The sequence below is a fragment of the Sparus aurata genome, chromosome 18, assembly GCF_900880675.1.
Source record: "Sparus aurata chromosome 18, fSpaAur1.1, whole genome shotgun sequence".
NCBI classification, from domain to species: domain Eukaryota; kingdom Metazoa; phylum Chordata; class Actinopteri; order Spariformes; family Sparidae; genus Sparus; species Sparus aurata.
Window position 1 is genome coordinate 1,067,357 of NC_044204.1, and position 13,341 is coordinate 1,080,697.

The following is a 13,341-nucleotide window of genomic DNA, read 5'->3' on the forward strand; positions in this document are numbered from 1 at the left end:
TTCACCAAGATCCGGCTCCCCTCAAAGAGCCATAAATCCCATCTCTAGTGTTGAAGGGGACAAAACGTGTCACAAGATCTCAGAAAACTCCTGACTGAATTTTCACTAAAAATAGTTTAAACTCAACAGATTTATTTTGCTCAAGGTGTGAAGAGCAGAGCAGAAAAGAAACAATTTGAAACAAACAAACAAACAAATAAAGAGTTTTAAAAAAAACAAACACCTCACCTGTTCGCTCTTGTAGAGCCAGATCTGCTCAGTGTTGATGGCGGCATACACTTTGGATTTGGTTCCTTTGAGCTCGAAGACACCGTGTTTCTGACAGTGTGACCCAGGACCGAAGCATCGCCGACCGAACACCAGCTGATCTCTGACGTGTTCCTGCAGCGTGCCAACCCAACGCCGCCTCTGCACTGAGGTACAGCAGACACATCAACACCATCACCATCATCATCATCACCATCATCACCATCATCACATTATCACCATTATCATCATCACATCATCACCATCATCACATCATCACATTATCATCATCACATCATCATCATTGCATCATCATCATCATCACATGATGATCATCATCATCGTCATCACCATCATCACCAACACCATCATCATCATCATCGTTGTTGTTGTCGTCGTCATCATCATCACCATAATCATAATCATAATCATCACCATAATCATAATCATCATCATCATCATCATCATCATCATCACCATCACCATCACCCTAACCGTAACCCTTTTCATGATTCTCTTTGTGCTCTCATCACTTTCCTTTAGTTTTCATTTCTCTTCTAATTCTAATTCTAAGTTCTGTATCATAATCAACTGGACATGTTTCAGTTTGTTGAAGACGTTTCACCTCTCATCCAAGAGGCTTCTTCAGTTCTTACTAACTGGAGGGGAGTTGCAGGCATTTAAACTATGTGTGGGAGTGTCCTTACAGAGGCGTTAAGGCCACATGTGAGTTCTAAGTTTCAGAGTTGTCGGGGCCACTTGTGGGTCGTTGACCCGACCAGCCTTCATGTGGGTTGATAGGGCTAGGTGAGTCCAGGTGTGAATGGTTGGGGAGAGAACTCAGTACTGGGTGGGTGATAAATAATGTCTTAGTCCAACTCCTCTTTTCAAAGATGGTCGTTCCAGTTTGACATAAATGGATTATTTTACTCCTCTTTCAAACCATCTGTCTTCTCTGGACAAGATGTTCACATTGTTGTCCTCAAAGGAATGATGAGTCTCCTTCAGATGTCAGTAGACTTGACATGAGGAGTTGGCCCTCCTGTGTTGTGCCATTCATTGATGGAGATGTTGTTTTGTCTCTCCAATGTAAAAATCTTAGCAATCCTGCTGCATTGAACATCATAATCTACATTACTCTGCTTATGCCTGGGTGTTTTGTCCTTAGGATGGATAAGTTTATGTGCTGGTTGTTTTAAAATGAACTGGTTTTTGATGTTTATTGAAATAAACACCCACACATAGTTAAAAAGCCTGCAGCTCCTCCAGTTAGTTAGAACTGAAGAAGCCTCTTAGATGAGAGGTGAAACTTCTTCAGGACACTGAAACAAGTCCAGTTACATCTGTCAGAGTGAAACCACTGGATATTTTTAAGGAGACATCAGGACGTTTTCCAGCTGTGTTTCTGGAGACAGAACCAGGAGATGGAAGACAAACATGTTCCCAAAAACTAACCAAGTGGGTTATGACCCTGAACCCAGAAGCATACAGATGTCACAACATGAAACTAAGATAAGAAACGTAAAGTTTAATCATATCCGTGTTTTGCACAAACATTTCTACAATTTATTCTGATAAGTGTGCGCACTCTCTGTCTCCTCCTCTGTTCTTCTTCTTACTTCCTGTCTCACCCTGCAGAAATAAAACTCTCCTCTATTAACCATTATATGTGTACAGAGATAATTGAAAGCTGCATCAGCAGAGTCGAGTCACTTGACCTTCTGAGTTTCATACACTGTTGTACATCACTATGTCTGATATAATTTTTGTCTCTGTATGTAACAGGTGGTTTAGCGTAACTTCTGGTATGTTTTTACTGTAACTATGTTATGTTGTTTATTTATATATTTAATGTTTTTCTGTCAAATAAAAATGTCATCAAAGGTCTGTCTGGGCCTAAAAAAGCTGTTAGTGTAAGTTTTTACCTTCATTATCAGCCCTGAACACAAAGATCCTCTGACTCGTCACGATTTCAAATTTATTGTCTTTGGCTGGGCGGGCCATCTGGATGGCAGCCAATGGGATCACTCCTTTAGGGTAGACGTCCTGGAGCAGAGCAGGTGAGAGGAAACAATTCAAATGGCTTTACTAATCAAAAACACAGAAACAAGACATGTCTCGTTCAGGCTGAGAAGGACTTTATTATCGACATCATTCACTGATAGTTTCTGTTCCTGCAAACAAACAGTTTTGTAGAGACATTAGATACATTAAAAACACTTTGAATGTTGTTTGTACCTTGTCGCTGCCGAAGTACATCAGGTTTTTGCCGTCAAACTTGACGTAGCGCTTCTGGAAAACATAGTTTCTGAAAAGTAAAATACACATCAGTTCCAGAGACATCTTCACAGACACACAGACACAAAGACACACCAAACCGTGTTCAAGACTAGTCCTCTGTGTCACACTCGTACAGTTTGGTTTGTTTCTACTCTGAAAATTTTGATTATTTAAATATTCTAGATCTATGCATATAAAACATCAGCAGAAATCAAAATACCTGGATCTGGATCAAGTTAGATTTATTCATATTGCTGAGACACCAAAGAGAATCAGCAAGCAGAAAAGAAAGAAGACAAGAAAAACACACCGAGTGGAGCATGAAGAAGAGGAAGAGGAGGAAGAAAGGAAGATGACAAGGCAGTTCCTCAGGAGGGAGGAGACACATGGAGAAGCAGAGAGGAGGAGACGCAGCACGACAGCCAGCACTGACCTGTGACCCCTGACAACACACACACACACACACACACACACTGCACATGAATAACATCAGATAGAATAGGAAGGTGTGTGTTGCCGATGTTTTAATCTTGAAGACCTGACCACTGTGATTGGCCAAAAATGTATGGAACCTTTTTAACATCCTTAGGAACTGATTCAAGAACCACATAAAACTCCTAAAGGACCCTAAGAAACCCCAAAACACAGCCCCTACAGTCTCCTTAAAATTTCTGGAACTTCTTTATGGTACTCAGGAACTGGTTCAAGAACCACTGTTAACTCCTCAAGGCCTCTACGACTTCCTGCAACCCTTAAAAACATCTGTAAAGTCTTTAAGAAACTAAGGAACTTGCTTGATGACTACCTGAAACTCCTCAAGGACGTCTGCAACCTACTGAAAAACCTCTAGAACTTTCTCAAGGACACCTGGCAGCACTTCCAGGACCTCCAAGAACTTTAGTTTTTTCAACACCATCCATTTAGAACCCTCACTGGTCTAACCAGCTGTGCAAATCAAACACACCCCTGTGGAGACAGCTTGTCGAGCCATCCACTGATGATGGGCGGGGCTCTCTCGGTCAGGGAGGTGTAGCTGGCGTACGGGGAGATGGTCAGGTCCTCATCAGCCTCTGAGGGGAAGGTTCGGGGGGGCAGGGAGAGGCAGCGCAGGGGGGGTGGAGGTTCTCCGACTGTGCTGTAACCCTGAGAGTCTCCAGAGTGAAGCGCATGAGACAAACGCCTCGTCCAGGAGAGCTTCTGCTTCCTGAGGGTACAAACACAACTTCATTTACACAGTTTAGAGAAGATTACTATTTGTAATCGAACTTGTTCTTTGCTCTGAGTTCTTTCTTGAACTGAGTTACACCAGTTGAGTGAACAATCTCAACACACTATTCTGAAGTGTTAACTGGAATTGGCCCCAGTAACCCCCGCGACCCCTTGAAAAGGGGGATAAAAGCAGTAGCATCCCGCGACCCTCACGGAAAAAGCGGAAGAAAACGAAACGAAAAGAAACGAAATGAAACTGTTCTGTAGCTTCGTATCTTTTTCAATGGCTGTTTTCAAGGTTGAGAACAAACTCTGAACGGAAACATTAACTTAGTTATGTCTGCATTCAATACATAATAAGTCCAGAACCCTGGACCACCAGTGTTGTCAATACGCAGATGATAGTCTTTTAAAAACTGTCTAATATCTGTCAGTTGGTATTTCAGGTCAGGTGATGACTATTGTATCATCTGCACATTGACCGAACTCTGGAGTCCGCCAGGGTTCAGTACTCAGCGCAATGTTATAGCATAAATGTTCTTAATCCTTTTTTGTGTTTGTGTGAATTTCTTTTTTTTGTAAATGTATGTTTTGCGTCTTTTAAAACTTTTTTCCTCTCATGCTGTCTGATTGAATTTCCTATTTATAATTCCTGGATTCGTGCAATGTCAAGATATTATTATGTTTTTATACAGTATTCAATATTTGATCACAGTAGGCTAAAAAACAGAGTTGTGGTGTCTTACCCATGTTCCTCTGCATGTTTCTCCTCCAGTCTGCTTCTTTCACTCTGCAGGACAAAATATCAAATTAGCACATTTGTATTATCAAAGCCAATATACGCTGGAAATTAAACCAAATATGAGACATTTGAGATCATTTAGGAGCTGATGTCTCACCACGCTGAGTTCACCAACTGGGGAGAGGCAAAAGAAAAGAAGGAAGTGTAATGCCCACCAATGTACTGTCCGCAAACATAATAAACTACAAACATAAAAAAAATCTGCAGCTTTTAATGTAACAAACCCACAAATGTAATACATTTTCCACAAACGTAATAGCCACTGCCTACTACAAACGTAAAATGTGATTTCCCACAAATGTCATAACTATTACGTTTGCAGGGATTTATTACGTTTGTGGGGACGTGAAAATCGTTAATACAATGAATAAAGGTTGTTCTGGTTGTTGTTTGTTTGTTTGCCTATACACCTACTAATACTACTGACCATGTGTACAAAATCCTGCTGCTGACTCTCCGCTCCGCTATCACACAACAGATCTGTATTTTAAATTTAGAATGTTTTTTATATAAATTACACAAAAGACAGAAAGAAATGATGATATGTTTTACCTATTTTGGCCATAAGCGGTCATATTAACTGCACATCACATACATTTTGACCGGTTTCAAATGTATATGTGCAATAACTTTGTTGAATGAGAAAAATGCAATACTGCTGTAACATGACTTTTCCTAAAAGTGTCTGTATTTGAATTAAGAATGTTTTTTTTATAAAAATTACACAAAAGACAAAGAGTCCGCTGGGACAACTGGGTCCAGTACAGTCAAACATAGGGAATAATAACGTACAGTAAATTCTATAGTTGCAAGTAGATATTGCTATATATCACTAACCTTCTAATCACCTAATGATGCAATTTCCACTTCCTTTGTGTGTGTCCAGTGCAGTTGATCATATGAAATAAGTTGAAAAGTAGGCTTACTGTAAATTCCTCTAATTGCAGGGAGATATTGATATAGATCTAAAAATCTAACGTTATTTTGAACCACTTTGTCTATTCAGACTTCATTTCCTGTTATTTCACGACCTAGTAGATGACCCTTGGATAGTTTTACCCCTGAAATCATTCAATGGTATCACATAATTACTGAATAATCAACTCTGGTAACAAGTACTGATTGGGAAATAATGTCTTGTACAAGAAAAATACGTTTCAAGGCATTGTACTGTACACATCAACGCTTTGATATAAAAGTGGCTGGTAAAAATATTGAGTGACTGGTAGATTTGAGAATTCACCAGCGACAGTGGCAGGTGGACCAACAAGTAAAAAAGGTAATTTCCATCCCTGACAAACACACACACACACACACACACACACACACATAAACACAGCAAGTATAACGGTACTGTGCTAGGTACTCTTTTCGTGGTTCTTGGTGCTTTAGCAATATTGTTGTTGTGCCAATAAAGCGAATTTGAATAGAATTGAATTAACAAACCTTTAGATTCTCGCCTGCAGACTGATAAGTGTTGTGTTTACAAATAAGCAATGAATCCAGATTTCTTCAGATTTTAATTGCCACTGGGAATTTAAATTTAAATGTCAGGATATTTTCCTCACAGATTTTTTTTTTTCAAGCTAGCTATCTCCCTCTGTCAACCACAATCTGTCTCCTCTATCAATAAACTCTATTCAGCACTGTCAATTAAAGGTCCCATATTATAAAAAACACATTTTCTCTGGTTTCTACATATATTAACTGGTCCTCCCTGAGCCTGCCAACTCCCAGAATGAGGAAAACAAGCGAGTCCTGCATGGTCTCTGCAGCCCATCCACTTGTAAAACGGTGCTCCTAAAGGCTGTTCAGATGCAGCTCCTTTCGTTACATAACGAAAGGAGTCATTTCCATAGGCCCGCATCCTCTGCGCGGTGATAGGAGATATCCGAGTGGGGGACGTCCATCCCCGAGGTGAAGTTCAGTGTGGCCAGCAGTAAGATAGCAGTGCTGCACAATGTCGCTCAAAGCTAGACACGCAAATTGCTCTGTTGTTGGTTGTATAATTCAACATAAGTGCCTATATTCTGTCCCAGCTACAGAACAACAGAAGAGACAGTGGTTGCATTTCATTTTTAACGACAACGACAACGGCTACGATTCATGTTAGCTTGTATGTGTGTGCTAACCACTACACGTCTGACTGCTTCAGTAATAAGGGTCAGTACAAAGCTGGCTTTGCCTCGACACTGACCTTCGTAAAGGGATAAGTCCCATCCATACCGGACCTAGCAACTGCACCCGAGCACAGGTGGTGCTGTGGTTTGATAATATTTACAGTCGCCTACAAGTATGGTGAATTCAGCTGGAAACAGTACGCTATGCAATGGTGTTTGAAGCGAGTTTAATGTTAATAATATTACGATGGAGCTTGGTTGTCACAGTAAAAAGTCTGGAAACTTGCAGACTGGAGACAGAGACAATGCGAACAGTGTCCAAGAGTTTGGAGACTGTGTTGGAGACAAACACAGCTTTCACCTGCTGTTAGCCATTAGCTACATGGTAGTAACTGTAACAACACATACGAACAAACTAACATTATTCAGACACACTAGCCATACTGAAACGTCCTGCTGCAGCCAGAGAGTCCATATTTCCTTCAGGATCCTCTCCTTCTGGGTCCGATTCTGGGCCAAACTGGTATGGTTGAACGAAAGCATCTCCGCGAGCCATAGCGATACGTCCACCGCAAACATTAGGGCATGCTACCGCTAGCGTAAGAGGCATCGTCTTCCTGAGAGGCTCTCCAAGTATGCGTTGACAGACGGAGCAGGCACAGAAACAGCCTGCTCTCAGCAGAGCTCACTTGAGCCACTTTCAGACAGCTGAAATTAAGGACCACGGATAGGTTTGGGGCAATACATATCAAATACAGAGTTGTAGGACCTCTGACAGCTGTGTGAAATTGATGAAAAACAGTATAATATGGGACCTTTAACAGGTGTTTGGGGGAAAACCCTCCGACCTAATATTACTAAACTAATTTCTAAACTACAGCTTATCATTTGAATGTTGACTAGGGCCTATATATTAAAGCTGACTGTGACGGAGGTTTAAAGGTTGTAGATAGGCTTCTTTGGTTTGTAATCACAAAGTGTGTGTCGGTTAGAACACAGTCTATAATGTTCCCCCAAGACTTAAATGAAGAATGAGGCAGGAAACAGTCTATCCCTTTTATGGCACTTTAATCCATCAATAAACAGCTCACAAAATGCTTGACCATAGCACACACTCCAAATTATAATCTAATTATCATTAGCATGAAAATATGAAACATCATATACAGAAGTACCATGATGACCGTCTTCAGTCTCTTCTTCTCTCTCTCTCAATCAGCGGCACTAAGCCTGATTGAGCGCTTAAGCGCCCCTAGTGGCAGGATCCACTTAAATCACCTGCTCTGTCATACATTCTTCAGAACACTGACATTGCATTAATTCTATGAAGGTAGATTCGTGTCTTTATTATTCAATCAAAAAAAAGTTTGCTTCAATCAAAACAATATATTTTCCATAAAAAAATCACTTCAATCAAAAAAAAAATTTTTCAATCATAGAAAAAAGTTTTTGAATGCAAAAAATATTTGAGATTCAAAAAATTGCATTTGAACACTTTTTTTTTATTGAAATGTTTTCTTTGATTGAAGTAATCTTTTTTGTGTTTGGGCCATATTATAAGTAGGACATTTGTGTCTTAATTATTCAATCCCAAAAAAGTTGCTTCAATCAAAAAAAATATTTTCAATCAAAGAAAAAACTGTTCAAATGCAAAAATAAAATAGAATCCCCCCCTAAAAAAAAAAAAAAAAAGCATTTGAAGTGTTATTGTTTTTTATTGAAAATATTTTTTTCGATTTGAAGTGATTTTTTTTTTTGATTGAATTATTTTGACACAAACATCCCGCAGTGGGCGGGTGCTTCCCCATTGGTCAGACATGTTTGAGTGACAAGAGTCTACACCAGCGACGTCTTTCTGACAAGCAAGTCATGGCCGCCAGCAAGCCAGGGAGCAGTGGTGGAGTTGTTGTTAACTACAGCATTAAAATGATTGGTGTCATGTTATTAGCCTACTCTGTTTGATATTTCGATTGAATATAAAGCTTGCTAACTTAGTTCACGTTGACTAATTTGTGTGATGGTGTTAGATATCTAACGCCGTCATATTGTAAGGCAGGCTAGCTGATAACGTTAGCCGATGGCCCTGCACACTGAATAAATTGTTTATTTCACCTAAGTACAGAGGCTTGCTATGTGCTAGTGCTATGTTATGTTATAATAAGCAGTGTTGGGAGTAACAGCGTTTAAGTATAACGGCGTTACTAACGGCATTATTTTTTCAGTAACGGAGTAATCTAATGAATTACTTTTCCCATCGTTACAACGCCGTTACCGTTACGACTATAAAATGTAGCGCGTTACAAATTGAAGTTTCTCATTGAAGCTGTTGTCATCCGACTCGGCTCTCAGCCACTGGGGCAGCAGGGCTGCTTTATTTTTCTCCAGTGAGGCAGGAGGGAGGGGCGGGACAACCGCAGAGGTAATGATTGGCTCTCTAAGGTAGAGTGAGAATTCGTAAGCCAATCAGAGGCTGTGTTCGGTTTACACACAAACCACACAGCCTCGCACACACAAATTAGCAGAGATGAGCTGCAGAAATGGTGAGTCCAGAGGGAAAGTTAACGTTTTCAAAGTGGAAGTACAGACATGACTTGACCTCCTTTGTCCACTTCCGTATTAAGCAACTCTAATCTAATGAAGCAGCTCTCAACTGCACGCGCTTCTACAACAGTAGTGGTCAAAAACACCGTTGTTGACACTGTTGATGATGATAGCAGGTGTGGCTAACGTGAGCTCTGCTAACACAGAAGGACACGGAGTCGTCCGAGCAGCTAAAGCTGGATGTTTCTGCTCCAGCTTCACTAAAACTTGTGACACAGACTGAACTGAATGCAATGAGAGGCAGGTATGTTGTTGAGAACAGGCTCCCGTTATCAACAGCTGACCCAGACTCCTTCAATGGCTAAATACCAGCGAGAGCAGGTGCCGGTCCGCCATGCAGAAAGACATTTTCTAAATACATAGATGCAGAGAGTACATTAAAATCAATGCCGAGCTCAAAAGGGGAAAAAAAGAAAGTAACGCAAGATTTACTTTTCCTGGTAACTAATTACTTTTATATTGGAGTAATTCCGTTACTAACTCAGTTACTTTATGGGAGAAGTAACTAGTAACTATAACTAATTACTATTTAAAAGTAACGTGACCAACACTGATAATAAGTAACGTCATTAGTGGTCAAACAACAGTCCACAGGCCAACTGTTGCCCGCAGCGCTGCCTGTTTAGCAGCAACAGATCATGCAGAGCCTGAGTCTATCTTCTCACACAGCCCAGTGGATTACTGCGGTATAATCAGCCGCACGTTGTTTTCTAGTGCGCGAATCTACTAACATTTACGGTAATCGTAATGAAACCGCTCTGAAGAGCTGCTGGTAGTGACAGTGGGGCAGACTGCAGTCACACAGTCAGACCCGTGAAAATAACGATACTTTTACAGTAATTATTACCAGTAATAAACTGAAGGTATCACAAAGGTATGCGTCCGGATTTCAAAGTAAAGGACGACAGAAAAAGACTTAAGGATATTTCAGCCAACTTTGACGTGGAATGAAAAGCTTATTTTCCATAAGTAGTCTATGATTCATATACTGCTGAACTTAGTACTTCCTAGACTACTTGCATGCATAATATTAAGTACTTTTACTGTGTACTTTTGGAGTAATCCTTACATTTTTAAATATGCTTAATTAAGTTAATTTAAGTTAGTATCCTTACATATTTAAATGTAAACACATTTACATATTCATAGTAAACACACATAATTAGTGGGCTGTGCTCGCCAGCCCACTATGGACACCTCTATAGCAGAGCTATAGGTGTCCATAGTGGGCTGTGCGGAGCATACAAACAAATTTGTTGCATACAAACAAATTATATATCAAAACGTGCGGCTCGGGCGGATTCGGGTTGCTATTATTTTTCTCACCAGAATATACATTTTTCGTGACGTGAGTCGCGAAAAACTGCGACAAATTTCCCATAAGGAATGAATGGGACGAGGTCAAAAAAGTCGCAAATCTGTGACGTTTTTCAAACATCTCCTGCTCTGGCATACGTTCACGTAGAAACACCATTCCAGCTTTAAAATGTAGGCACAAGTCCTGAGTATTTAAGTTGTATTTGAACCTTTTTCCTATGATGTGTAGTTTTTGAACTGTGATCCTTGAATGACGGTGAGTGATTTTGGAAAAATTCAGGGTTTTCAATGATTGTGTATGGCGGAATGTTCGTGCAGCAGAGTGGAGAGGGCCAACTGACAGAGTGAGAGAGACTCAAAAATTCGCTCCGACATTTTCTCTTTCCGTGACGTTCCTGGCCACAAATTAAGTGTAAAAACAGTGATATTTTCCAGAGTTGTAGCCACACTCGTCTTCTTTCTCCCAATGTGTCTACTTTATCGGTAGGATTCATGGTTTTTGAATTATCGACCGCTAACCGACAAGAGTAGCTCTGAAATGCTCCATTTACTCCAATGTAAATTGGGAGAAGGATTTCCAAAAATGCACCCTTTTTTAACTCCATGCCATTTCCACATTTCTGAAGCTAGGACCACAAAACTTAATGAGTGTGTTCTTTAAGGCCTTTCTGGCTCGATCGTGAAAAAAAATTGTCGATATCATGTATGATTTTGACCAAATAGCACTAGTTTGACGTCCTAGATGTGAGGCTGAAATTGCTCTCAAATCAGCTCCCTCACAGTCCGTTGCTACGGCCCTTGCCAACGGTCACCTAGCAACCAAAAACAGCTGGGCCAAGAGAGAGAGTGACAGACAGACAGACACTAGACACACATCAGACAGACAGACAGACACACAGGAGACACACATCAGACAGACAGACAGACACACAGGAGACACACATCAGACAGACAGACAGACAGACAGACAGACACACAGGAGACACACATCAGACAGACAGAAAGACAGAAAGGAGACACACATCAGACAGACAGACGGACAGACAGACAGAGCGACATGTAGACACACACACACAGAGCTGCTTAAGCGTGCTCTCACATGCACACAGACGCACACACACAGTATATTTCCCAACATTTAAACTACATTAAACGATCATTTTTTCACTCATTCAATGTGCGGCTTGATCGGACTCTGTATGCTATAATTCAGTTTTCTAGAATATTAATCTTTCGCGTCGTAAGACGCGAACAGCTGCGAGACACTTCCCATAAGGAATGAATGGGATGAGGTCAAAGAACTCGCAAATCTGCGATGTTATTCAAACATCTCCTGCTCTGGCATACATTCAGCTAGAAACACCATTCCAGCTTTAAAATGTAGGCACAGGTCTTGAGTATTTTTGTTGTATTTGAACTTTTTTCCTATGATGTGTAGTTTTTGAACTGTGATCCTTGAACGATGGTGAGTGATTTTGGAGAAATTCTTCGTTTTCAATGATTGTGTAGGGGGGAATGTTCGTGCAGCAGAGTGGAGAGGGCCAACTGACTCCCTCACAGTCCGTTGCCACGGCCCCTGCCAACTGTCACCTAGCAACCGAAATCAGCTGGGCAAAGAGAGAGAGTGACAGACATACAGACAGGAGACATACATCAGACAGACAGACAGACGGACAGACAGGAGACACACATCGGACAGACAGACAGACAGGAGACACACATGAGACAGACAGACAGACAGAGAGACATGTACACACACACACACACAGCCATGCTTAAGCTTGCACTCACATACATGCAAACGCACACACACAGTATATTTCCCAACATTTAAACTACATTAATGATTAATTTTTCGCTCATTCAATGTGCGGCTCGATCGGAATTGGGTTGCTAATATTCAGCTTTACGAAATATAAATTTTTTTGCGACATAAGTCGCGAAAAACTGCGACAAATTTCCCATAAGGAATGAATGGGACGAGGTCAAAAAAGTCGCAAATCTGCGACGTTTTTCAAACATCTCGTGCTCGGGCATACGTTCACGTGGAAACACCATTCCAGCTTTAAAATGTAGGCACAAGTCCTGAGTATTTTTGTTGTATTTGAACTTTTTTCCTACGATGTGTAGTTTTTGAACTGTGACCCTTGAATGGCGGTGAGTGATTTTGGAGAAATTCAGGGTTTTCAATGATTGTGTATGGCGGAATGTTCGTGCAGCAGAGTGGAGAGGGCCAACTGACAGAGTGAGAGAGACTCAAAATTTATCTCAGAAATTTTCTCTTTCCGTGACGATCCTGGCCACAAATTAAGCTAAAAAACAGTGATATTTTCCAGAGTTGTAGCCACACTCGTCTTCTTTCTCCCAATGTGTCTACTTTATCGGTAGGATTTACGGTTTTTGAATTATCGACCGCTAACCGACAAGAGTAGCTCTGAAATGCTCCATTTACTCCAATGTAAATCGGGAGAAGGATTTCCAAAACTGCACCCTTTTTTAACTCGCTGCCATTTCCACATTTCTGAAGCTAGGACCACAAAACTTAATGAGTGTGTTCTTTAAGGCCTTTCTGGCTCGATCGTGAAAAAAAATTGTCGATATCATGTATGATCTTGACCAAATAGCACTAGTTTGACGTCCTAGATGTGAGGCAGAAATTGCTCTCAAATCAGCTCCCTCACAGTCCGTTGCTACGGCCCTTGCCAACGGTCACCTAGCAACCAAAAACAGCAGGGCCAAGAGAGAGAGTGACAGACAGACAGACAC

The 13,341-nt window shown here is 40.9% G+C and overlaps 1 protein-coding gene across 4 annotated transcripts in view; it reads right to left on the bottom strand.

Annotated features, from left to right (window-relative positions):
- Positions 1 to 13,341, bottom strand: part of arap3 (ArfGAP with RhoGAP domain, ankyrin repeat and PH domain 3) — a 163,307-nt gene that overhangs the window by 86,605 nt on the left and 63,361 nt on the right. For 3 of the 4 annotated variants that reach the window (XM_030395552.1, XM_030395550.1, XM_030395549.1), the window contains 6 exons: positions 4,482 to 4,525; positions 3,491 to 3,730; positions 2,837 to 2,968; positions 2,485 to 2,554; positions 2,172 to 2,292; positions 229 to 413 (listed from right to left, as the gene is read on the bottom strand). In XM_030395552.1, the coding sequence (XP_030251412.1) occupies positions 229 to 413; positions 2,172 to 2,292; positions 2,485 to 2,554; positions 2,837 to 2,968; positions 3,491 to 3,730; positions 4,482 to 4,525 (792 nt within the window). The remainder of the gene's footprint in view (positions 1 to 228; positions 414 to 2,171; positions 2,293 to 2,484; positions 2,555 to 2,836; positions 2,969 to 3,490; positions 3,731 to 4,481; positions 4,526 to 13,341) is intronic. The other variant, XM_030395551.1, reaches the window with a different exon arrangement.